This window comes from Filicampus tigris, chromosome 5, assembly GCF_054856515.1.
Source record: "Filicampus tigris isolate MCC_2025a chromosome 5, RoL_Ftig_1.0, whole genome shotgun sequence".
NCBI lineage: Eukaryota > Metazoa > Chordata > Actinopteri > Syngnathiformes > Syngnathidae > Filicampus > Filicampus tigris.
In genome coordinates, this window is record NC_141221.1 from 18,157,295 (window position 1) to 18,184,787 (window position 27,493).

The following is a 27,493-nucleotide window of genomic DNA, read 5'->3' on the forward strand; positions in this document are numbered from 1 at the left end:
AGGGTTTAGAAGAAGGTTCAGCTTCATCCAGTTTGTACAATGTAAATTTGTTTCATACAGTTGAACCATAATTTGAATATGACATTAACAACGCTCACATTGGCATTGACCTTCTGCTCCCACAATATTTTTACCTCGTAACTCATACATAGAGGCACATACACACTGCTGGACACACACACACATGCACACACACGCACACACCCACTTGCACACGCGCGCGCACATACACACGCACACACATCACACTGCATAAAGGCGGTCATAACTGTTTTGAATAATTGATTGGCAGTGAAATTGCGAGGCTCTAAGGTTTCCAGGATGTCATTGTGTGTGTTTTGGGTCAATGGGTGGCAAGGAAAAAGTGAACTTCTCATGCGAGGTGCTCATCATAGACATGCCTCTATGCACAAATGCACACACTATTTGCTGTCATGGCAATGTGTTCATCCACTTCATAGAAGGAGAAACCATCTTTATTTTCATCTCACATGTTCATGAGCTCTCTGGACCACGGGACACTTGGAGGTCGGGAACCATGAGAAGAGGATGCCTCGCGACAAACTGATCACTACAGAGGATGACAGTAAGTCCATGCCTCTTTATATCTACAGTATGTGATCATCTCATTTGGTCTCCATAGTACAGTACTTTGACAAGGACAATTGAAGGTATGAATTCAATACTTTGTGCACAGAAAGTCATTTTATCTTGCAATGGGGTTATGATAAAACAATATTTGCCATTCCAATCTCAATTGTTAAATTGATGTTAACAAAAAGCTCTGCACCTTTGGATGAACTTTTGTTTGCTGCCCGGCAGCCCCATTACTCAGCCCGTCTCCCTTCATTAGACCATTGTTTGTATCTGTATCCCTCTGATGCAGACATCCGTAATGAGGCATGAGACTATGACTCTAGTTTCACTAAGAATACACACAGGGGCTGATCTGTTCAGTGTCTGTGGCAGTCTTTTTTTTTTTCACTTTATGCTCCTTTATTGAAGACAGTACTAGGTGCACAATGAAGTAGTAGCATACTACTCATATGGAGTCAGTACTGCATTGTGATTATAGAAATTAACTCAATTTATAGATTTAAGTCAGAGGTTGGACGTAAATAGCAATCATCAAGACAACAATGATCTTGTAAGAACATACACTCTAAAAACACTTGGGTGAAAAATAACACAACTTGGGGTAAAAATGGACCGATCTACTTGAGTCAATTTGACCCAACTTCGTGGGTTGTTTTTGCAGAAAACAACCCCAGAAATGGGTAGTTTTGTACAAAACAACACAAAAAAATTGGGCTGTTTTGTACAAAACAACACAAGAATGTGGGTCAAATTGACCCAAATAGTGGATCGGTCCATTTTTTACCCAAAATTGTGTTATTTTTAACCTAACTGTTTTTAGAGTGTGTGAAAAAAACTGTTGACCAAAACAGAACCCCCCAAATAATTCAGAAAAAAATACAAACTTGCAGGCTTTTCGTGTTTTATCTGTTTGCTTCAGTAGGCCTTAGTTAACATCATCCATTATCTGAGCCAGTGGTAGTTTGTCAAAGTTGCTAGTCGGAAACGCTAACGGAAGCCTGTTTAAAATCATAGGCGGACCAGCCTATAGGCGGTTACTATTTTTCCTGGCCGGACAAAAAGGCAGATAGACGGACGGCGGAAGGATTCCCCGGCTAATTCATATTATATGGTCATTCTGTTCTTAGTTCACATTGGACTGGAAAATACAGGTAAGTGCATGCATGAATTCTGTCATCTTTACACCTATGTGGTATCCCCTGAAAATGCATGGCAGGATTGCAAACAAAAAAAATGTAAGTGTCATGTCAGAAATGTGGAGTCTGGAGAAAGCATCCTTCAGACTTGAGACAGGTTAAATTCCAGCCAGTGTCCTGCTGACATTTCAGTTACCGGTATGTGACACATGTTCCAAGTTCAACTGCAACATTAACATACATCTTATTATACTGCAGGTGATGAAGGTCGTATTTGCACTATACCAGAGGAATATGAGCGAAAGAAAATAGAAAAAAAGAAGCAGGATAGTAAAAGAGAAAGAAAGAAGGGAAATGGAAAGAAGAAAAAATGTGCAGCTGAGACTCAAGAGGAGTTGCTGGACAGATCAGAGAGGAAAGAAAAAGGCAAGAGGAGGAGAAAAAACAGTGATGAAAATCAATCCACAAAGGAGATTGAGAAGGGAGACAAAGTAAAGACAGCCAAGAAGAATAACCTTAAAAATATAAAAATAAGAGAAAAGGTGCAGGAGGTGAGGGGAGCCGAGGATGAAAATGTCAAGAGGAAAAAGAAACACGATAGAGCCCAAAAAGACGAGAGAAAAGAGAACGTTTGTAAACATGAGAAGAAGGAGAAAAGACAGGAAGTAAAGACGAATAAGCGCAAGAAAGTAATTGAAACAAGGTAAATAATTACTCATTTCTTTTAGGAAAACATTAATATATATAACCATATATGACAATACAAAGAAACAATTACATCTCAGTTCAGAGCAGGAGACAAGTGAGGAAGATGACAATGAGGAAGAGGACAGTGACGAGGAAGAGTTAAGACCAGAGTTTCTGACGGCAGAGGAGCTCCAGGAGCTAAAAGAGGAAGTGGATGAGAGAAAGAAATTGATCCAGAGTCTCCGGGGAAAGCCGTGGTCGATGAAAAAGAAGCTCTTAACCTTACGGTAACTTCTTCAGAACAGTCACGGTCAACCTATTGACTTTCGTGAATCTGGAGTGAAATTATCTTCTTACTTTCAGGGAGTCTCAGGAGTTTGTTGAGAACTATCAGGGGGCTTTGGGCAAAGGGAAAGGTAGAAAGTTCTACGCATACAAGGTCATGATGACCAAGGTAAGAGGACAGTGTCTGTTAAATTACCTCTCCATTGGAAATCATTGTACTTTCATTGCTTATAACGTCCAAAAACGGTGATCAATTGGCACCAAAATGTATGTGGGCATCCTTACTAATGACCACTTCAACATATCAAAAGGATTTACCTCCCCGTGGCTGATTTATGAGAATGAGGAAATGCGGAAGTGAGCATGAGCTACATAGATTTACTGTATGCTGGGACGAGCGCACACTGCTTCTTTGCTTAAAAAAAAACAAAACAAAAAAAAAACACTGCTTCTTTGCTGATCACGGTTAGGACGAGCGAGGCATTTAACACCAGTCAGGATATTTACAGACTGAAGTGGGAATTAGTGAACATGCACATTTATTTGGATGAGGAATGGCCACGGTTTTTCGACCGACAACACGCCGTGGAACGTAACAGCCGAAACGGCACGTTCCAATGCGGCCACAATCGGCTGTGCAGTCAGCCTCCTCGCTGGAACTTTTTGTTTGCTGAACATTGACGCTTGCTGGCGGCTGCAAGCAGTGTCGGACAACGCACGCGACTGCTTGGGAGGCAACCCGCGACATGAAGACACAGGCTCATGATCACCTCCACACGCTGCGCGGACAGTAAGGATCTAATGTTGTTGTGCTAACGCCTTTTGTTTTAACAGCCTGAAGCTAGTTGTTGCTATTAGCCGTCCCGTTATCCTACCTTTAGCCGGGGAGGGAAGGGGGTTGGGGTATAAAGCTCCAATCTGCCTGCCCTGCTGCTCGCTGCAAGCCGCCGTCTCCCTCCTGGGAGTTGACACGAGTTTAGCATCGCTAAATGTCCGAAATATAAACCAGTCGGGGTGCGCATTCATGCTCTTGTCCGCTTCAGCCTGTGTAAGGGGAGAAGCGATCGCCACGGTATTTTTGATTTTGTGGAGGTGATCATGATGAGATCACGTTTTATGTCAATAAATCCAAACTATTGTGCAGAACACGTTTATACTTTCACAGGTTGAAGTGGACAAGAGTAGTAATGTGCATTTGCATTTTGGTGGCGATCGGTCGCCGTTTTAGACAACATTACTGACAAAGCGAGCAATATTACCACGCTTGGCTCCCTCCCTTGACGTGGACAGCTGAGACCGAAAACATAACATAAGCCACGCAACCAAAAAGGGGCGGGGAAATTTGTCGTAAACCTAATCACAAAAAAAGCCCATAATTCACTACAGAGTCTTTTGAGGTGGGCATTTTAGTACTGATGTCATTTTTACATGCAAACGTATTACATAAGTGCCAATGTTAAGCTCATCCAAGTGTCTCTTTAACTGGCATATTGTCGCTGTCCTGTGAAAAACACTTGTCCAATTTCGGAAATGTTTTAAATGTTCACGTTAATGTGATGTCTGTAACGCGGAAACACCATTTACGTAGAAATAAGAACATTGAAAAAAATGGGCATACGTGTTTTTCACAGGACAGCGACGATATATAAACATTACTACATGATTCGATGGGGATAAACGGGAGACTAGTTAGTCTATAATGGGGAACCTGCATGTTGTTGAAAAACATGCGACATAATCTTGGGAACTGAGGTAACTATATTCATTTCAAAGATGTGACTATTGTAGCATAAAGCAACAGTTACACTGGTGATCATGAATCCGTTTTTGCGAAAGTAGAGGAAGGAAATACAAAGTAAAAATAAGATTTTAGACACGTGTATATTATAGTTAGCATACATGTCTTCTTATCACAAAACAAAACAGTTGTTTTGTGTTTTGTTTGTAGAGACATGATAAAATAGACTTAAAACTTTTCATGACAAATAAAAAATTGTTTCTGATGTCTTAAGCACATTTTTTGTAACCACTGGCTATTTTTTCATTGCAAAACTCTTCACACAAATAAGAAACTTTTTCGCTAAAATGTCACTACATCGTAGTTCCCTTGCAAAGACAAATAATGTTGCTTAACTCTTCAAATTTTTGTAAAAATTCTATTTTTGTATCAAACAATTAACACAAGTTAAGTTAACATATTACCAAGCATGTAATGTAGCAACTACACACCGATGGGAAGAACGAAAAACGCACCAGGCTTTTGTTTTCTCTGTGCGCATATCAGTTTGGGAGTTGGTAGTTCTGTAAACACATAGGGATCCATATTTCAAGATTTTTTATTCAAGGTGTTTGTTTATTGTGTTTACTGTAAACATCAAAACCAACACAAATTCTTCAGATGTCTTACATCTGCTTTAGAGTCTTATTTAGTTTTTTTTCTTTGTAATTTTAGAAATGGATGAAGTTTGAACGGGACTTTGAAAACTTCAAAACTGCTTGCATACCATGGGAGATGAAAATTAAAGAGATTGAAAGTAAGTTTAAAGGGGGTTGTCAACCCAAACATATATTTGTTAAGAATATGCTCTATGCAGGTCCACTAGTCTAAACACAGCATTCTGATTAATGTTGCATTTGTGTAATATGATGAATCCACCCGTTTTTAGTCATCTCATTTTGTCACTCTTGTCGACTGAAAATGACATCACAGATGCTCAGGACTCAGCTAACACAAATCATTGCTCAGTTTCAGAAAACAGGTGAGCTGTGATTGGTCGTTACCTGAGCCCTGAGTAGTTGTGATGTCATTTTCAGTCGACAGAATTGACAAAATGGCCGCCCCTAGAGATGGCTGAAAACAGGCGGATTAAATTGTTATTCCACAAATGAAATATTTATCAGAATATTTTAATCCAACAGTGATTGAAGTGCTTTTGTGGCCTTGAAGTTGGCATTAATGTACAGTCATTTTTTCCCATTATATGCTGCACATCACAGGTCACTTTGGCTCTTCTGTTGCCTCTTACTTCATCTTCCTGAGGTGGATGTACGGCATCAACATGATCTTGTTTGGGCTCACTTTTGGCTTGGTAATGGTGCCAGAGGTTTGTTGCTTTAGGGGTTTCCCTATGTGTGTGTGCTTTTTTTTTTTATGTCGCTGTTCACTCTATTTTTGTAAATCAGGCATTAATGGGGCGGCCCTATGGCAGCATCTCAAGAAAGACGGTCCCGAGGGCTGAGGAAGGGAGTGCCATGGACTTTGCAGTCTTATGGGACTTCGGGGTCAGTTTAACTTTATGTCACATAATGTCACTTACTTGCTCTTATGGATTAAAACATGTTTCTGCAGGGTTACGCCCAATACTCTGTCCTATTCTATGGTTACTACAATGACCAGCGTGCCATTGGCTGGCTCAAGTTTCGTATGCCTCTGTCTTATTTCCTGGTTGGAGTTGGAACTGTGGCCTACAGCTACATGGTGGTCATTCGAACGTGAGTTTATTCCTATTGTATATACACACACTACTAAATGTAATAATTATGGTGACTATGTATTGACTTCAATAAAAGGATGGCCCGGAATTCAAATGAGACCGGTGTCGGAGATGATAGCAGCTTTAATTTCAGCTGGAAAATGTTCACAAGTTGGGACTACCTGATAGGGAACGCCGAAACTGCAGATAATAAATTTGCCTCAATCACCACCAGCTTCAAGGTCAAGGCAGATGCGTTAGTGTTGATGTTTACATTTATGTGATAGTTGGGAGCAATTTACAACTACCATGAGTCTCCCTTCTGCTGCCTCACCAGGAAGCCATTTTAGAAGAGCAAGAGAGCCAAAAGGATGACAACATCCATCTGACGCGCTTCCTGCGAGTGCTGGCCAATTTCCTGGTGTTGTGCTGCCTAGCAGGAAGTGGATACCTCATTTATTTTGTCGTGCGGCGCTCTCAGAAGTTTGCTCTGGATGGACTGGAAAATCATTCCTGGTGGGAAAGGAATGAGGTACAAATAAAAGGGTTGACCACCGAAGGAATGATTAAGATATGATTTGATCAAATTTGCTTTTTATTACTGGTAAGATTGGGAAAGGTTTGCATATACTCCCCGGTCGCATACACGTTACAGGAGTTGTTCCCAACCCTTTTTGGCTTCTGTATCAAATCATTAATCATCAGCAATCAAATCATTTTATTTTGCGTCTTTAAAAAGGAAGTCAACCTAAACATATTTTTTTCCAGAATATGTTCTATGCAGGCTCACTAGTTGAGACAAGGCATTCCGATTAATATTGTGTTTGTGGAATATGGGTTAAGCAGCAAAATCAACCTCTTTTTAGCCATCTTTGAGAGCGGCCATTTTGTCACATCTGTCGACTGAGAATGACATCACAGATGCTCAGGCCTCAGAAAACGATCAATCATGGCTCAGTTTAGGAAAACAGGTGAGCTATGATTGGTTGTTATCCGAGCCCTGAGCAACTGTGATGTCATTTTCAGTCGACAGAAGTGACAAGATGACCGCTCCTTGAGATGGCTAAAAACGGCTGGATTTCTCATATTTCACAGACACAACATTAATCAGAATGCCTTGTTTCAACTAGAGGGCCTACATAGAACATATTTTGAAAAAAATATGCTTGGGTTGACTTCTTTAATTTGAACATTTAAATCACGGCAATGTCTTTTTTTTTAAACCTCAAATGAAACAAAAATTAACTATGTTGTCATGACAACAAATAACATGAAGGGAAAACAAAGGAATCAAAACAAAAAAAAAAACCCTGCCGTTGTTAGTATGTAACTCTTAACATTTACCACAAAAAAATGGAGCTTACTATTCATCTGAGCTTTAATGAGAGTTGAGTTGACACACTGCTGTTGTGTCACAGGTTATTGATCTTGGGCATAAGTGATTATATGTTTTCGCCTACCCTTTGCAACGTGCTCATGTACCTGCTGGTTGGGAAACACTGCATAACAGCCTTGGGTTCAAATTCACAATAGCAATATCCAAATCAACAATATGTGATTTTTTTTGTTCACGTGTGAGGCTGTAAATTAAAAAAAAATTGTGCAGTCACAAACAATCATACCGCATTGCAAATATGACCATTGTGCTAAATAAATACTCATCTTACATAATTACGGTAGTCAAAAGCATTACTACTGTTGTAAAGACAGAATTTTTTATTTAGGCATTACACTTGATAGTTATTCTAGATACTTTTCCTTCAGCATCAATAAAGCTAGAAAAGCAAAGTAACAATTCTATCTGAAGATTTTTCATACAGTATCCTTTAAAGCGGAAGTCAACCCAAAAATATTTTTTTCAAGAATATGTTCTATGGAAGCCCACTATTTGAAACAAGGTATTCTGATAAATATTGCGTTTGTGCAATAAGAGTTAATCCACCCCTTTTTAGCCATCTCTGGGGGCAGCCATTCTGTCACTTCTGTCGACCGAAAATGACATCACAACTACTCAGGGCTCAGGTAACGACCAATCACGGCTGACCTGTTTTCTGAAGCATTGGTCATGTAAATCTGTCATGTAGAACATGTGGTTGATTCAGTACTCTTTGCATATGTCCCCCTCCTTCGGGCATCACTGACTGAAACAGGCTGTGTTTTTTCCAGGTAAATATGGTCATGTCATTACTGGGGATGTTTTGTCCCATGCTGTTTGACATCATTAGCACCCTGGAGAACTACCACCCTCGAGTCGCCCTGCAGTGGCAGCTGGGGCGCATCTTTGCTCTCTTCTTGGGAAACCTCTACACGTTCATCATCGCACTCATGGATGAGATCAACCTCAAAGTGAGGATTGCAGTGTGTACGTGATAGGCGGTTTATTAAAGTGTGAACTCAGGGGTGTATGTGTGTTTCAGAGGGAAGAGGAAAAAATTGTCAAATTCAATATAACACTATGGGAAGCAAGTTTTTACAACGTCACCCAATCAGGAAACAGTACTGCGCCACCTTCTGTTCATCCTGCCGATGTGCCCCGTGGGCCCTGCTGGGAGACCATGGTGGGGCAGGTTAGACAGTGAGCTCTACAGTACACTTACTATCACATGCAGCATTGAGAAAATGATCTCTCGCAGAAGCACAAGCTAATGGGACCCAGTGCCTTTAAGCTTAGATGTTGGTTTTGATCATAGATAGAGATTTCCATCACATCAACTACTCAACATATTATTGTCAATTCTGACCACATGCATAAGTGCCTTGCGTGTACAAGGGCATTTTTTGCCTTGGGTATACTAACCTTATAGCATAGTATACCCTACCCTAACCTTTTTAAATGCATGCACTATACATCACAGGAGCATGGTCATTTGCAGGAATTTGTGCGGCTCATCATATCTGACACCATGACAACCTACGCCACACTGCTTATTGGTGATTTTCTGAGAGCTGTGCTTGTTCGTTTTCTCAACTACTGCTGGTGCTGGGACTTGGAGGCTGGATTTGTAAGTCAATTTTTTCTAGCTGCCTCCTGAAATGTCTGCAGAGGCTGTGAAAATATGAGTCGGGAGACTATTTTGTTCATCTTCTTTTTCCTCTACACCTTCTGAAAGCCGTCATACTCTGAGTTTGATGTCAGTGGGAATGTCCTTGGCTTGATCTTCAATCAAGGGATGATATGGTAAGTGTTTTATTTTTTTTATTTTTCATTTTTAACAAAACAAGAGACTGTAAGTGAAGAGGTAAAATCCAGAAGTTCACATTGAATAGTACAATATGTTCTGTATTCATCTGTGATCACCTATCCTATTCAGTCCCATCTCACTCTATTCTATTCTGTCCCCGTCAATGCCATCCAACCCCAGAATTCACATCAGGTCACATCGCAAGAGGCTAAATTATCTTATTATTATAATTATTATAATTATTATTATAACTGTGATTGTGGGTGTGTATGGTTGCTTGTCCACTGTATAGGTTATGAGCCCTGTGATTGGCTGGCGACTACTCCAGGTTGTACCCAACCGCTCGCCTCGAGTCAACCAGCACACTTGCGACCCTAATGGGGCATATTAAATGGATAGATGGATGGTTGTATCCTGCCCCATCCCATCCCATCATATCCTATATTATTCCATCTGATCCAATCCTGGCATTCCACCTATCCTGTCCTGCATTGCAACTTTATAAAAATAATCAATGTGTGCATAATGCTTTCTTCTAGGATGGGTGCCTTCTATGCTCCCTGCCTGCCTGCCCTGAATGTCCTCCGCCTCCACGTGTCCATGTACCTTCAGTGCTGGGCCGTCATGTGCTGCAATGCGCCGCAGGAAAGAGTTTTCAAGGCCTCTCGCTCCAACAACTTCTACATGGCCATGTTACTGGTTATTCTCTTCCTCTCCACCCTACCTGCAATGTACACCATTGTCACAATCCCTCCGTCTTTTGATTGCGGACCATTCAGGTAATGAAGGCATCCTACACCGAAAGACATGGTGTGATGAACATACAAAATTGTATTATTTCGTCAGGTGGTTGCACACAATTGAATTGATCTGGATCCAGATACATTTTATGTAGATGTGCAATCTAGTCTAATCTCTAAGTAGATGTATAGTTTACTTGATTTGATTTCATCTAACCACATGAGTTGCGTAAATTCATCACATCATTCTTTTCAGTCTACTGGATTTAAAATGTGGGTCATGGGTATTCATTCACTTTCTCTTTCTTCATAGTGGCAAAAATCGTATGTTTGATGTAATCCATGAGACTCTGGAGTCAGACTTCCCAGCCTGGTTTGGAAAAATGTTCAGTTATGCCTCAAATCCTGGACTGGTCTTACCGTTCATGTTGTTGATGGTGTGAGTAAAATTGATAAAAAAGTTTTGTTCGTACTGTAAAAAAAAGTGTGGTGCAGACTTTCATGTCTTCATGAATAGGGATGAACTATATTTGGTTTTCTGATCATCATGGCAAATCTGGTTGAGTTTTCAGTTCTGCATCATCAGTGTGTGCATGAGCCAGTTACAGTATTTTCTCTCTTAGCATAAACATCATTGTGTGAACGGGCTAATAAGTCAACAATGTGATACAGATTTTTTGGTAGAAATGCGCTGCACAGGAAATGCATTCACCATTGGTAATGATAATCCATCATTCTATTTTATAGGCTGGCCATTTATTACCTGCAGTCCACATCCAAAACCTACAAAGAAGCAAATGTTGAACTGAAGAAAAAGCTACAGACGGTAAATTAGTTCAGTTTTTCCCCCACCAGGATTTTTTTTGCAGGATTACAATACAGCATGGCATAGTGAATTAGTGTTCACTGTTGAGAACCCTTGGGTTTGAATCTTGACTCAAGGCCCCCTGTGTGGAGTTCATATGTTCTCCATGTGCTTGCGTGGGTTTTCTCCAGGTAGTATGACACCCTCTCACATTCCAAATACTGTACTGTATACATGCATGTTAGGCAAATTGAAGATTAAAATTGTCCATACGTGTAAATGTGAGTGTGAATGGTTGTGCCCTGGTGACCAGGGATCTATTTCACCAAGCAGGTTCATCAGACTCTGATTCTAAGCCTGAAATCTGAGTTGATATACGCAGAGATAGGAAACCCTGCATTTCCGGTTCCAGAACAGCTGATTTAAATCAGTTTACTCAACTCAGAGTACCTTCACCTGGAGTTAAGCGCGTGCACCACAACTATGAAAAAACAGCATGAATGGAGCCCCGATTCGTTGAGTCACCATGGCAATGAGGGAGAGGCGTGGGAGAACATTGCTGCTCTGGTCAATATATGCAGAAGTTTCAAGTCCTTTGTTCTTTGCAATCACAGTAATATAACAGGGGAAAACTGCTTGTTTCTGCCTATAAATTGATTTCATTAAGGTGCAATCGCGGGGGAGAAGCGCACTTAACAGCTGATGAAATATACAGTAAAAACATTGTTCAAACATTTAAGACATAATCTCAGGTACAATACACTGAAAAAAATGGTTGAATTTACTCAATTATATTTGTGGTTGCACAAAATAAAATAATCTGGAGCCAGATCATTTTTTTAAAGTAGATGTGTAGTCTACTTAAAAAATTATCTGGATTCGGATGATTATAATTTGTGCAACTATGTTGAAGAAATAAAATTGAGTAAATATTAAACAGAAACTTATTTCAGTGTATGTGGATGATGGACTGTCACGTGAAACGGTTCAGCTCAAAAAGATAATTTTCTGGAAATGCTAAAACATCACTGCACAGTCTCATTTGCTGACGAATATTTAATTCAATGCGTACTAATGCTGCGCCTTTATCCACGCATGGAATCATTATCAAACAGACATATCATGTTTGTCTCCACTTAGACTGCAAAAAATGATTGAATGATTGAATTTACTCAATTATAATTCGTCAGGTGGTTGCACGAAATGAAATCATCTGGATCCAGATACATTTTTTAAGTAGATGTATAGTCTACTAAAAAATGTATCTTAATCCAGATGATTATATTTTGTGCAACCACTTGACAAAATAAAATTGAGTAAATTCAATAGAATTTTTTTTTCAGTGATTCTGTGCCTAATGGACTTCTGACTCCGTTTTTTTTTTTAATGACAAGCGGCAGAACTACGCTACGACAAAACTACAGAGACAGGGCAGGGACAGAAAGAAACTTGAGGTTCATTGAGATAAACATTAAACATGGTCCAGACTAGGTTAGGTTCAGAGAGTCTATTTCTGCGGTAACTGACTGAGAGCTTAAAGCGGAAGTCAACCCAAACATATTTTTTTAAGAATATATTCTATGCAGGCCCACTAGTTGAAACACCTCATTCTGATTAATATTGTGTTTGTGGAATATGAGTTAAGCAACAAAATCCACCCATTTATAGCCATCTCTGCGGATGGCTATTTTGTCACTTGTGTTTACTGAAAATGACATCACACACCCTCAGGGCTCAGATAATGACCAATCATAGCTCAGCTTCAGAAAACAGGTGAGCCGTGATTGGTCGTTATCTGAGCCCTGAGGGTCTGTGATGTCATTTTCAGTAACTTTCCATGTAGTAATTATACACAACCCCCCCCCCCCAAAAAAAAACAAGTTGACTTTAACATGACATATTGATTTTCAGACTGTAACTGCGAAAATGCTGATCTATATTTGTATATGAAAATGGGCAACATTTAGTATAAGTGTCTACCAGTATTTTTAGTACACTTATGCAGAAATATTATGCAGCAGGACTCAGTAATGAATGATGGACAGTAGTTGTACTTGTAGCAGTTATCCAGCAGATAGCAGCATAATGATTGCCCATATATCCGAATGCTCAATCATGGGTTGGAATTAGAGAAATGTATTTCATTAATTGTATTATGTTGAATCTCATGTTGACAGTGTGATATTTGTGTTTTGATTCTAGCAAAATGAAGAGAACAAGAGAAAGAACAAGCAAGCTGCACTGAAAGCCGCACTAGATTTGGAAGAAGCCAGAAAAGCTGCATCTGAGGCTGCAGACAAACAAAGGACCAAAGCTTTGCTGCGTAACCATGATAGTGAGAGACGTCACAAGAAAATGCTTGAAATAATAATAATAATAATAATAATAACAATGATAATAATCATGATAATAATGATAATAATAATGATAAAATGCTGGAGATATTTTCATTTGAAATGAATTACATCTTGCTGCATTGCAATATTTGGTGTTGTATTAAGTAACCCTCCTCCTCCTCTACAGATGGGAAAGAAAACATTAGTAGATCTCAGAAATCACATCATGGCAAAAATGGACACAATTCTCCTGCCGTCAAAGACCAAGTACGGAAAGCAACCAAAACCTCTAGCTCAGGAAGTTATCGCCATAGCAACAATGAGGCTTCTCGGTACCTGCCTGGTTTCCCTCAGCAAAATGATCAGAAGATGAACAGGGTGCCAAGGCTGCAGAGACACTGAGTGAGTGAGCGTGAATAAAAAAGTAAATAAAAAAACACTTTACAGAGAAAGTCATGTTCAGACGTGTGCTATAAAAAGGTTAGTAGCCGACTATATTTGTATATGAGCACATTTTCACGCTAAAGGACTACTGGTCTCCAGAAGACAGACTTAAACAATAAAATGATAGGAATTTAGTGATCTAAGAGATCACGAGAGTATACTATCTACTAACATTAACATAATAAAAGTATAACAATTCATGTGCAATATGTAAAATTGTTTTATTTGCCTTTGATGGCTGATCTTGTTTTGCCATGCATGAAATAATGTTGATAAACTCTTCAAACCTTGTCCCTATTCTCCAAGTTGCTTTGTTTGTTATTTGTGAAAGTAGCAAATGACGTATAATATGTATGTATAATGTATGAGTTTACAGGAATATATAAAATTAGAGAGTTGTATATTACCCAATGACATGAACCTTTTTAAAATTAGATAACTATAATCCATAGGTCCGATTAATACTATAAAGTACTCTTTATTAAAATATTCTAGACTTTTCTCTGCACCACAGCCATTGAACTTTTGACTTGTGATCGTGCCAGTTGAATTCAACATTGTCCAAGTGTCCCTTAATTGTAAATCCGTTCATTGTGGCCTCTGAGCTGATCATCATGTTACAAGGATGTCTGACTTGCATCATCTGATAACGGTGCTCTGTCAGATCCAGTATTCTGGTGGCTGTTTCCGCTCTGTGGTCTTGTCAGTCAGCAATCCCTCAGATGACCCGTTAGTCAAACATCAACATGTGTCCTCTTAGTTAATTCATAAAGCGTCTTGTGCACCAAGGAATGTCAGTGAGAAATATAAAACCTATTTGTTTGAGTAAATACAAAAGTAGCCTGTATAATTAGGCTCACTTGAGAAATTAAGTTACAGTGCTAATCAGCTCTTTATCCATGGATGCTCATGATCATTTCATGGCAAGTAAGCATCAAGTATTCACTCTGCAGTTATTTGAGATCCACTTGTCAGGAATGTCTCACAAACATGGCGAATGATTGTCAATCATATGATTTGATGAAGCCTGAGGATAATGATAAAGCGTGTAACTAGAGCCTCGAGTCACTATATACCGCTGACTTGATCCTCAAAACCCTATGGATTAAAACTAACCTGCCGCCCCATAATTCATGCCTCCATGCTCGTGCCAGGTAACTGAGCCACACGGCGGCATACTATCTGATATCTTAACTTTCGCTGCACACGCATCTCATATTCCCAAATATTAATGAAGGGAAGAGTAAGACATTGTCGCACAACATACACTGATTTCACATCTAAGGTTGCACTGGGATCTGGTTAGTCTTGTGTAAATCCCGAGAGTTGAGCAAACTCAATCAAATACGGTGAGCTCATGGCCAGAAAAGGTATCCAAGTATTGTCCTGAAAGGCTCTGATGAAACAGTGCTATTGTCCTCAATTTCGGGATTCGGTCCATCAACAACATTTCTCAGCATTTACTAAAAACTGTTGGGTTAAAGATAACACCATTTTGGGTCAAAAATGGACTGATCCACTAATTGGGTCGATTTGACCCACTTTCTTAAGTTGTTTTGTACAAAACAGCCCAATTTGCGGTGTTGCTTTGTACTGCTATTAGTTTGCTATCAGTTTGTTGGGTTAGTTTTCTGCAAAATCAACCCAGAAAGTTGGGTCAAATTGACCCAAGTAGTGGATCGGTCCATTTTTGACCCAAAATTGTGTTATTTTTAACCCAATTGTTTTTGGAGTGCAAGTCATAATTAAAATTTTCAACCTGCAAAATGAATTTAGTTGTAACTGCTGATCCACCTCTGCCCAAAATTTACCATGGATTTAGCAGAACAACCACAATACCTGTACATACAAAGTGGAAATGAAAATCTTTTTTTTTTGTCATTGCACATGTAGCAAGTACAGAGCAACAAAATTAATTTAACAGTTTCAACCCATCCAAGAACCATGAAAAGACAGTGACACCAAACAGGGCTTCTGAAAAGGAAAGCTGAAGTTTGAAGAAGCATACCACATCAGTAAAGTAGAGCAGGTGATGTATGTAAACAGGGTGGACTACAATAGTAACACCCTGGAAGTTGCAGGTTAGGTGGACCAAAAGGAGGCGCTTCCACATGACTGCATATTGGGGTTAAGGTGAAGGGCAGCTTCACATCTCTCCTTTCACTGCATTATTCAAAAGGACCAACCTGACATTTGACTATAGGCTCGCATCACGGTTGTTGTAACACGTCAATACAACATTTACTCCTAGCCTTTGCGTATTCTCTCTTGAATATGTACAATATTCATGTGCCCTCTTGAATTTCGCTCACACTGAACTTTTACTTGACGATTTTTGGTTGCATGACAACACACGGCCCTCTTTAGTAGAAACTTTGTATAAAAACTGATCAAATTAGGTATTAAGTATTTAAAACCATGCATGTTCACGTTTTACCCAGCATTACACATCCTGCCAACCAACTTTAATTGTCTTTATGCTTATTATCCTTTGTTTAATTTCCAGGTCAACAACATCAATATATAAACCATTGTTTATTTTATGTGAAAGACACTTCCTTTTCCAACAATCAATACCCAGACATCGTTGCATGTTGTTAAACACAATTTATTTAAAGGTCAAGCTGATTTACCGTATCATTTGCCATTTTGATTGACATGGCCATTGTCTGTTTAAGTATTGCTCAATTGTGTTTTCTTCCCCTGGGCTACTGCTGGTCATCGGATGGCCTTTGTTGTCAAGGAGCAGTCCAAACAGGAGCACATTCCTCCCCTATACGCGTGTGTGTGGGGGTGTGTGCCTATTTTGCCTTCACAGGTGGATCAGCCGCCCTCGCACATGGATGGAGAGGAGACAGAGTCTGAAGCAGACAGAAAAGGTATAACCAAATAGGTCAAATCCACAATCAATGACTGACACAGAATGCCTTCTAAGAAGAGAAATGATGCAACTATTGCTGTTGAAGACGGTGAGAATGTTTTTTTTTCAAAACTTTTCACGTTACAAGCCTCAACTGGTTTTATAGATTATTTGTTTAACTTTTTATTTGTTCCAGTTGGTATGGAGGTGGATGCTGTAGTTGACAGTGGGAGTGAAGGTGAGCAAAAGCGTTCCACTTAAACTTGCCTTTTCCGCTTATGTTTCACCTTAAGTGCACTCCCACTATTTGATGAGCTCCAATAGAAGAGCTGAGTTAGAAATTCTGACTTCACAATGGAAAGTAATAAGAATGAACTTACCTATTAATACTTTGCCCCATTGTGTAGGTAAAAAAGATTACAAAAATATTAGAATTAACTCTCAACATGATGCTATTGAATAAATATCCCTCTGACTGTGTCAATCCAGATTGAATATTATTATATTTGTGATCGTGATCATTATGAGCGTGATGCCAAAACTTTTTATACTTTGATGCGCCAACATGTTGTTTAATATTGCGTGTTGAATCTAGATTAGACTGCACAGGTTGCATTTGTTAAAATTTAGTTTGGAAATATATTACATTATACATTCCATTCCATTCCATTATACATATTATATTATACATTACATTAAAAGTGTTTGTCTGCACAGGTTGCATTTGTTAACATTTAGTTTGGAAATATATTACATTATACATTCCATTCCATTCCATTATACATATTACATTATACATTACATTCTAAGTGTTTGTCTGTCTTATCTTATTTAAATTAGAAAACATCCTGTTATACTTAACTGATGTCTCTCTAAACTTGAGTTACCGATAATGAATTCCAATTTTTTAGAAGAGGCGAGGAGAAGAATTAAAAGCAGAAGAGCCAAACTTCAGCGTAAAGCCAAGCGGTACAGTGATGAAGACGAAGATGAGGAAGAAGAGAATGAGGCACCGAGGACGAGAGGAAGAAAGAAGAAAGCACAGAGCCGGGACAGTGATGAAGAAGAAGAAGATGATGAGGATGATAACAAAAGTGTGAAAAGCAAAGCCTCCAAAGCTTCCAGGAAGAAAGCAGCGAGGGAGCAAAGCGAGGATGAGAGCGAGGAGGACCGCAAGAGGAAGAAAAAAGGAGCCAAGGCGGTGTCAAAAAAGGACAAAGAGGAGCAGAATAAAGAGAAGAAGGGAGACGCTAAAGGGAAAAGAGGGAATGATAAAGGTGGTGAGAAGGACAAAAAGAAGAAGGGGAAGTTGAGCAGGTGCAGTATTCTCTGAGAGCCTCTCTCACCTACAATACCTGCTGACCTTCTTCATCTTTTCTCAAGCTTAGCTCAGTATGCCCCATGAATGTACCGCTGAACATCTAATCACAGATTAGACCCCCGTTTGTATCAGTCAGCAGCAAACACATCAAATGTTGCCACTGTAATTGCTGTAAACTTTACAGCAAGTCAAGCATTATCCATTGCATCAGTCTGATTATTCGCTCATTCATTCATTATTCACGGCTGCACTCAGGCAAACACTCCATCTACCACCTGTTTCATGAGAGATGGTAGCATCCCTGCAATAACGACGATTGAATGTGCTGAGTTACATTTCGGTTTTTAATAGAGCATGAGGGGAAAAGTGGACTTTTTGTCCAAATATATGAACATAAATGCGTTATCATAGATCTGCTGTATTAAATTAATACAGCAAGCTTTATTATATTTCAGATTTAACTGTTAATTAAATTGCATTTAATTGGAAAAAAAATCAATATTAACAGAAAATGGCTGACAATATGCCATTGTACAACATAATTCAAACTTTTATGATCTGGCAGGTGTCTGCGATATTACATCTGTGTTTAGTGGTTGTCCTTGTCGTTGCGAAAAAGAGCCACGGCACATGACTGCTCTTTCCCTTCATCAGCTCCTCTTCCTCCTCTGACTCTGATGAAGAATCTCTGTCTGAAGGCGAGATGGCAGCCCTGAAGGAAGAGGTAGAGGAGAAGAAGAAACTGATTGCCACGTTAAGGAACAAACCATGGCGTATGAAGAGGAGACTCGTATTGCTCAAGTAAAGAATGCAATCAATGCCTAATTTCAGCTCCCCTCCTCGTGTTGCTTTTTTGTTTGCAATCAAAAATCAATCCAATGTTTTGTTAGTTATTATTCTCATTTTTTTTGCATTTGCTTTTTAAGCATTTGTTCCAGGCAAAGACTTGCACGTGCTTCTCTTAAGGCCTACCATCACGTATGTCCTGTACATGTGATGATGACTGTGCATATTAAAGCTTATTTGCTGCTTTAACTTTTATTTTCCTTCTTGCAGTGTCATGAACCTTTACAAGCTACTGTACTTCATTGAAGTCAAAGTCATATCCGTCTTTTTTTGTAAACCGTAACTGTAGTCTCTAGCAACCAAGTAGTGTCTGTTATTCAAACCCAAACTCCATGCACAGGCATATAATACGTACAGTGAGGCATGCTATATGCAGTCTTTGCAACAGTAAGGAAAGTCTCAGTGTACACACATCTCTTAAAAATCGTAACGTTATCTTTCCAGTTGTTTCTCAAATTACTTTCAATAATAGTGTCAGTTTTCAATCACGTTATTAATTCCCATTTATGGAGTGGTGTCTCTGAAATAATAAAAGCATATGTAAGAACTGTTAATACAAACAGTAAAGTGAAAATCTTTTCTTTTTTTTTTTTTTTTACAATATAGATACCAGTTAGTTGTTTTTTTTTTTTCAGGAGTAGTTAACCATTTATCCAAGTCTGGTGCCTGACTTTAATGAAACATATTTGTGAGGTTAATCAACCAATCACAACAGTAGAAAGTATAGCTAAAGGTTTGTAGCTAGTGTGAAAGTATAAATGAGTGTAAGTAAGCTTGTGGAAGCGGAACAGGATAGGTGAGTTGTCGTAACTTTTTCATGAACTTGACAGTTTGTGGTTTCTGACCAGCTGCTTGCCTGCCCTGGTCATTCCATCTACTATTACCTTGTACAAACATCATCCATCAGTAACTCATTCCACCCTTCTCATTTCACTTACCGATCTTAACACTAATTAACTGACTGGATTGGCCCACTGTTGACCAGTTCCTATTCTGGGCATTCTCAGCTTCTTACCGACTTTTGCGCTTGTCCAATAGGGAGGCACAGGAGTTTATTGAAAAGTTTGAAGGAGCTCTCGGGAAAGGAAAGGGAAGGAAACTGTATGCGTTCAAAGTCATGATGACGAAGGTAATATGCTTAGTTTGCACATTTGTTGACAGTTAAAAGCTGTGACACTACAACTGTTGTTGGTTTGAGATGTGATGATGTTATTATTGAAACATTTCCCCCTAGAAATTTATCAAGTTCAAACGTGACTTTGAGAACTTCAAAACAGCCTGCATACCCTGGGAAAGGAAGATAAAGGAAGTGGAAAGTTGGTACCATTATGACATTCTCCTAGAAATATAATGAAATTCAGCAAGCATTTGGGTTTTTTTGCTTCCACACATTTACTTTACTGACTTTAGCAACTGCTTATAGGTCACTTTGGGTCCTCTGTGGCATCCTACTTCATATTTTTGAGGTGGATGTACGGACTGAACCTGGTTCTGTTTGGCTTCATGTTTGGCTTGGTGGTCCTGCCTGAGGTACAGCTGTTTCAATTCTTTTATGTTTGACAAAGCTGATATTTTACATGCTATCAATTGCCTCCTGTCTGACCAACTTTATTATGTGTATTAGATTCTCATGGGTCTCCCATATGGCTCCATTCCCAGGAAAACGGTACCCCGAGAGGAGCAGGCGAAAGCTATGGACTTCTCTGTGCTCTTTGATTTTGGTGTGAGTATCTGAGTTCAATTTATCTACTGTTTTTATCCAACTTCCAGATGTAATCAACAAATGGATGAAAAATTACATGGTGCAATAAAGTTATTATGTGTGATTTTGGCACACGTTCTTTAATCAATCAGGGGTTGGACAAATCAGACAATTCTATGCAGTTTATTTTGTGATCAAACATAACTGTGGCCCGGTGCACAAAGCAAGGTCCATAAAGTTTTACTTGAATGAGTTTGGTGTAGAACAACTTGCCCTGACCTCAACTGCATTAAAGTGGAAGTCAACCCAAACCAATGTTTTTTCAAGAATATGTTATATGCAAGCCCACTAGTTGAAACAAGGCATTCTGGCAAATATTGCGTTTGTAGAGTTAATCCACCCATTTTAGCCATCTCTGGGGTTGGCCATTTTGTCATTTCTGTCGGCTGAAAATGAACTACTCGGGGCTCAGGTAACGACCAATCACGGCTCAGCTTCAGAAAACAGGTCAGCTGTGATTGGACGCTACCTGAGCCCTGAGTAGTTGTGATGTCATTTTCAGTCGACGGAAGTGACAAAATGGCTGCCCCCTGAGATGGCTAAAAAGGGGTGGACTTTACTGCTTAACTCATATTCCACAAACGCAATATTAATCATAATGTCGTGTTTCAACTAGTGGGCCTGCATACAACATATTCTTGAAAAAAATATGTTTGGGTTGACTTCTGCTTTAAATGAAACCATGAAATTGTGAGACAAATCCTCTCTCGGATCCAATTTGAGTAATCTCTGGTCTCACAAATGATCTTCTAGATCAATGGACAATTTCTTTTTACATTTTCAATTCCTGTTTTGGTCCAGTATTCCACTACATTTATGCATACATTACTTCAAGTCACTGTATTTGTCTGTGTTTCATTTCCCTTTAATCTTTTCAACAGGGTTACTGCAAATATTCTTTTTTATTCTACGGATACTATGACCATAAGCGAACCATCGGTGTGCTGCAATTCAGACTTCCCCTGTCATACTTGCTGGTTGGCGTTGGCATCTTTGGATACAGCTTGATGGTTGTCATTAGAACGTAGGAAACAAACACAAATGCTGGCGCTTTTAGGTTGCTGCAGTTAATTGAATAGAAATGACCAATGCTACTTTTGTCTTCTTTATAGGATGGCCCGTAATTCAAATGAAGGAGGTGACGGTGCTGAAGAGGGAGAGTTCACCTTCAGCTGGAAGATGTTCACCAGCTGGGATTACTTGATTGGAAACCCAGAAACAGCAGATAATAAGTATGCCTCCATTACCACCAGCTTCAAGGTGAGATCATAATGGCAAATTGTGAAATCAGATCTGAATTTACATCAGGGAATAATTTCCTTTTTGTTGAACTATTCTGTCAACGTAAAGGAAATTTCATTGATGGGGGAATGGTCCACTTTTGATGTTAACATCCATATAATCCATACCAACCCACAAAAGGGACTCGTGTCTCGGATCTGTAGTCAATTTGTTTTAATGTAACCTGTAGGAATCCATTGTAGATGAACAGGAGAATCAGAAGGATGAGAACATCCACCTGCGTCGCTTTCTCAGAGTCCTTGCCAATGTTCTCATCCTGTGCAGCCTTGGAGGCAGTGGTTACCTCATTTACTTTGTGGTAAAGCGCTCCCAGGAATTTGCAGACATGGATAATGATGAACTCTCCTGGTTTGAAAAGAATGAGGCAGGTTGACACTGAACATTTTGTGCACACTGACTCAAAGATTCATGCAGCATTGAGAGTGTTTGTTTCTAACACCCCTCTATAAAACATCCATCAGGTGGAGTTTGTGATGTCTTTGCTGGGCTTGGTGTGTCCTCCTCTTTTTGAAACCATCGCTGAGCTAGAGGACTATCACCCTCGAATTGCTCTCAAGTGGCAACTAGGACGCATCTTTGCACTTTTCCTGGGAAACCTTTACACCTTCCTTTTTGCCCTTTTTGATGAGGTCACTGCAAAGGTAATGCTAATTTAGCAGTGTGTGAATAGCAGTATTCTTATATCGTGTATGTCCAGTGTTCTCTCATTGTTTTCGTTTGACACATGAAAGGTATGTTGAAACAGCATGTGGCTAACATTATTTCCACAAACAGTGGTCTATGCTGAAATACATACTAATGCCTTCTTTCCGGTGTTGACACCAGGCAGCTGTTATTATGACTGTTACAGCCACTTGTTGTAGTATCTATCTGTCTATCTATCTATCTATCTATCTATCTATCTATCTATCTATCTATCTATCTATCTATCTATCTATCTATCTATCTATCTATCTATCTATCTATCTATCTATCTATCTATCTATCTATCTATCTCTATCACTATATCTATATCAATATCTACTACATGTAATTATTTTACACAGTCAGTTAAATGAGAGATGAAACTAAAGTTTGCCGGTCCATCATTCGTCATCCTTCAGTGGCCTGGGCACCCGTCTGTCATACGTCAGTCCATCTGGCGGAACTAATCTGTAATCATTTGTCGGTCAGTCCGTCATGTTATTTTAACCACACTTCCATCAGTAAACATCACCGCTCCGCCAGTCCGTAAAAAAAAAAAAAAAAAAGGAATAAAAAAGTTGAACAGATGAAAAATCTGTCCATCCATCCATTATCTGAACCGATTTGATTAAAATGGTAAATGGAGCGCACTATCTACATCATGCTCTGTCAATTTCTGCTCACACAGCTTTACACATACATTTGACACAGCCTACACTTACTTGCAATCTATTGAACTGTTATGTGGGAGCCTGCTGCCGCTTTAACTCTTAAAAGTTTTTTACTTTAAAGTTTTGCTTACCTTAACCAGAATTCCATGTTGCATTGTTGCCAAAGGTTCAATCCTGGTGGATTATAATGCTTCCTAGTCTTTGTGCAAACCAAAATAAAGTAAATTTTCATGACAATAAATTAATCTTTTTTCTTTGATGTCTTCTCGTTCTGTCTTTTAGCGGTTGGCAAAAAACTTTTGCAATTTAAAATTTAAAATTGAAGAACTTCTCTGAGAAACTGTCTCTGTATTCTTAGCTCATTAAATAGTTGTTGCATTCCCAGCTTGACTAACTCTTTGGTACATACCAGCTGTACATATACAGTCCATGCAGTCTACTCAAGTACACCTGTTGTCATAACAAACACACGTGAGATAGGCAGGGCATCCATCAATGACGGACTGTGAAATCCATTGTTACAAGATCCGGTTATTGACGATTACACTGTTGGACAAAAACCCACTTCTGGCCGTGCGTAGTCTGTCTATTTTTTTTTTTTTTTTAAGTTTCTGTCTACCATCTAACATCAGCAAAACCAGCTTCCGCTATTGACGGAATGCCCACCTCTGCTTATGCCCCTACTTTTCTATTCTTTAGTTGGAGAGTGAGAAGGCCCTCAAGAACGCCACTGAGTGGGCGCTAAATGAGTACCGTAGCAATTACAGCAGCTACTTCAACACCACAGATGTGCCTCCCCCTGATGTCCACCCTGCTGACGTCATCAGGGGACCCTGCTGGGAGACTGCAGTTGGCATTGTCAGTAATAGTAGCAGCATGATTTTACTGTTGACCTCATCCCAACACCCGTATGTTCTGTTTGTTCTCATTGTTTATTTTTTGGGCAGGAATTTGTGAAGCTCATAGTGTCTGACATGCAAGTGAACTACTTGACTATCCTTATTGGGGACTTCCTGCGAGCTGTCATTGTCCGCTTCCTCAACTATTGTTGGTGCTGGGACTTGGAGGCCGGATTTGTGAGTTCTCAACAATATGTGTCAGCATCTCCTTGTCAGGTAGCAGCAGGGTTTACTCTGTATGGTATTCTCAAGGAGTCATCAAACCCCCAATTTGTTCTTGATCAGTTTTCCTCTTGTACACATGCAGCAGAAAGGGTTCTTACTATGTTTACGCTAATAGTGTACTCTATTATTGAAGCTTGTACGAGTACATCACAGTGTATTGCATCAAGTTAACCTGATACCTTCCAATGTGTCATCAAGACAGATGACCCCAAGCAGTGAGTGAAACATTGCACTGCACTGCAAACTTAATTACACAAAGCGAGACACACGATTCCAGCTGCTCAGGGAGATGGGTGATGTTTAAGTGTTTTAAATTATGTTGAAATGCTCGCAATTTGTTTACTCCAGCCTTCATATGGTGAGTTTGACATCAGTGGAAATGTGCTGAGCCTCATCTTCAATCAAGGAATGATATGGTGATTTTAGAATGCTTGCTGAAGACAACACGACAGCATCCTGATAAAGATTTGCTTTGCTAACCCTGATTTTTCTTTCAGGATGGGTGCGTTTTATGCCCCGGGGCTGGTGGGTCTGAACGTATTGCGTCTCCTGTGTTCGATGTACTATCAATGTTGGGCTGTGATGGCCTGTAATGTTCCTCATGAACGCGTCTTCAAGGCGTCACGCTCCAACAACTTCTACATGGGTCTGCTGCTGCTTGTGCTCTTTCTCAGCCTGCTGCCAGTGGTCTACACTATAATGACTCTGTCTCCATCATTTGACTGTGGGCCATTTAGGTCAGTAATGGGCAGTATGCTTTGGATATACTGTATATCACAGCACTGGATGAAATAACATGGGTTAAAGCTACAAAACTGAAAATGTGTTTCATTTGATCGTTTGATTTGACTTGCAGTGGCCAAGAGAAGATGTATGACGTAGTCATGGAGACTATAGAACAGGATCTTCCTTCCTTCATTGGGAACATATTTGGCTATGCCACCAACCCTGGACTTATAATGCCTGCTGTACTTCTTATGGTGTAAGCTAAAATGAAATGTACCATCACAAATTAGGTCATGTTTGCCCTTCATAATCAGCAGTATTATGCAAGGGCTACCAGATACAATAGATCAATTCACATGCCTATTAGTTTAATCGAAGACTCAAGATTGACCATAGGTGTCAATGATTGTTAGTATATATCTAACCTGTGCCTGGCTGGCAACCTTGGACCAAAGTCAGCTATGAGAGGCTCCAGCTCACCTGCAAGCCTAATGAGCACTATTCGAAATTGATAGGTGGACAATTCAACTTTTTGGAGGGATAGAACACTGAACAAGGAACAGCCTGTGAATCAACTACTGAAGTGTATGTGTGCTTCTAATACTGTACATATACTCACAAGACCCTCAGTTACATTTGCGCCCTCTAATAAGAACAGCACAAATAAATAAGATACTACGCTATCATGTTAGAAAGAGCCGTGAGTATGATGAAAAGTACAGCTACAGTCATAAACATTGTTCAATTATTACAATACAATTTTATTTATATAGCGCATTTCATAACAGCTAGAGGTGGAACAAAGCACTTTACATACAATAGAATAAAAATGCCATAATACAACAATTGGGATCAATAAATACCTCAAAACGGAGCATAATTTACTTTGCATAAGTACTGTCATATTTTGATACAGCTCTAATATGCTATTTCACTGTGCAGTAAGTGTATGTTCTTATTCTCCATGCAATGGCTCATTTATTACAGTAATTTATTATGCTCTATGCAACAGGCTGGCCATCTATTATCTGAATGCAGTGTCAAAAGGATATCAACAAGCAAACATAGACCTTAAAAAGAAGATGCAAATGGTGAGTATTAACATTCTCTTAATACATTTAAGCAGAGCTGGGCGCTCCGCCTATGTGACGGACCGGTCTGTCTATCTGTCACTGGCGGACACCTGTTTTGATGACAATTGACGATGAACATTTTTTCAAATAGATGGACTAAGCATGGGCATTATTTAGTCTGCCATTCGTCAGTAGTCCATCATTAGTCTATTTATTGCGGTTGGGTCGGCGGTGTTGTTGTGGTTTGCTAGAGAAAGTTTAGTTGGAATCACAGACGGGCGACCGTTTAAAATTAGAGGCGGACCGGCCTTTAGACAAGTACTTTTTTTCCCCCCGGAAAAAAGCCAAATGACGGACGACGGAAGTGTGCCCACGCTACAGACAGATGACGAATAATGGATGCTAAATTTGTGGTAAAATGACCAGCTCTGCATTTAAGTTGTTTATTTCCAGCTGAAACAAACAAATGACAATAAACAATTTGGTCACCCTGTAAGGCTCGGGATGAGGAGAAGAATCGCAGGAACAACAAGGACAGCACCAATCAAGTCATGAAAGATTTGGAGGACTTGCTGCCAGACAAATCTTTGATATTACCTCAGACAGAGGAAGAGCCGCCCCCACCTGGTATGCACACACCGTACACACTGTTAACTATTTTTCATCTGCTTGTCCTCCTATTTCCTCTTTGTACTGTCCGTTTAATCTTTTCAGAAGTTGTCATTGAGAAGGGCACCAAGTCTCCAAAAATGAAACCAGGTGCAGCAGCCAATGGGAAAGGGGTTAACCTGCAAAAAGATGTGTCACTGGCTGCCTCCAATCCCAGGGGGGTGGTGACCCGAGCCCCTGGACCAAGAAGTCGACCTCCTGAAAATGCTCGGGGGCCTCAACCTGGACAAGGGAGGGGAAGAGGCCGAGGCAGGCCTCCAAGACAATAGGGATTTATTTTTGAAGACAGCATATGTTCACTCGAGTGTAAAAACTGGTGCATCTTGATTTTCGTATAGGTGCCTCCCTCATTTAGCCTGTTTATTAATTTTCCAGACCGTGTTGGGCACTCCGGCAGACCGAGGGTGTTTTCTTTTACCCCCCCGGTGCACTTGACAATTTGGTGGCTGAAAGTAGTTAAAATTTTAGACCAGCTGAAAGTAGGTCTAAATCCAAGTCCAATGATGGACCTCAAAGACCTAATATACCACACACTTACCTTTAGAAATCGAGGTCATTTGTTCCATGTCAATTGTTTAAAGTATAAAAAGGTAATCTACACAGTAAGAAACAGATATTCCTTGTGTTTACCTCTAAAATCAATATGGGTTAACCGGTTAAAGATGTAGCCGAATGGCATATGTACTGATTTCATTTGAAATCTGTGTAAATAGTATTCAAATCTGTTTATATTTTTATATGACAGCTATTAAAGTATGTATTTCTAGCAC

At 39.7% G+C, this 27,493-nt stretch overlaps 2 protein-coding genes across 2 annotated transcripts; both read left to right on the plus strand.

Annotated features, from left to right (window-relative positions):
• The first annotated feature begins 549 nt into the window (after positions 1-549).
• On the plus strand, positions 550-13,643 carry tmc1 (transmembrane channel-like 1). The gene is made up of 19 exons (XM_086030239.1): positions 550-586; positions 1,992-2,398; positions 2,502-2,707; positions 2,784-2,874; positions 5,158-5,239; positions 5,703-5,809; positions 5,889-5,987; positions 6,055-6,197; positions 6,276-6,420; positions 6,516-6,710; positions 8,345-8,524; positions 8,596-8,745; positions 9,052-9,180; positions 9,289-9,356; positions 9,900-10,139; positions 10,414-10,539; positions 10,848-10,926; positions 13,108-13,240; positions 13,429-13,643. The coding sequence occupies exons 1-19, from the start codon at positions 550-552 to the stop codon at positions 13,641-13,643; spliced, it is 2,832 nt and encodes a 943-aa protein (XP_085886365.1).
• Positions 13,644-16,608: 2,965 nt separating this feature from the next.
• On the plus strand, positions 16,609-26,992 carry tmc2b (transmembrane channel-like 2b). The gene is made up of 20 exons (XM_086030597.1): positions 16,609-16,654; positions 16,742-16,783; positions 17,457-17,862; positions 18,521-18,667; positions 19,751-19,841; positions 19,947-20,028; positions 20,136-20,242; positions 20,337-20,435; positions 21,356-21,498; positions 21,587-21,734; positions 21,946-22,140; positions 22,238-22,417; positions 23,831-23,989; positions 24,079-24,207; positions 24,604-24,671; positions 24,753-24,992; positions 25,112-25,237; positions 25,994-26,072; positions 26,552-26,681; positions 26,769-26,992. The coding sequence occupies exons 1-20, from the start codon at positions 16,609-16,611 to the stop codon at positions 26,990-26,992; spliced, it is 2,841 nt and encodes a 946-aa protein (XP_085886723.1).
• The last annotated feature ends 501 nt before the right edge of the window (positions 26,993-27,493 follow it).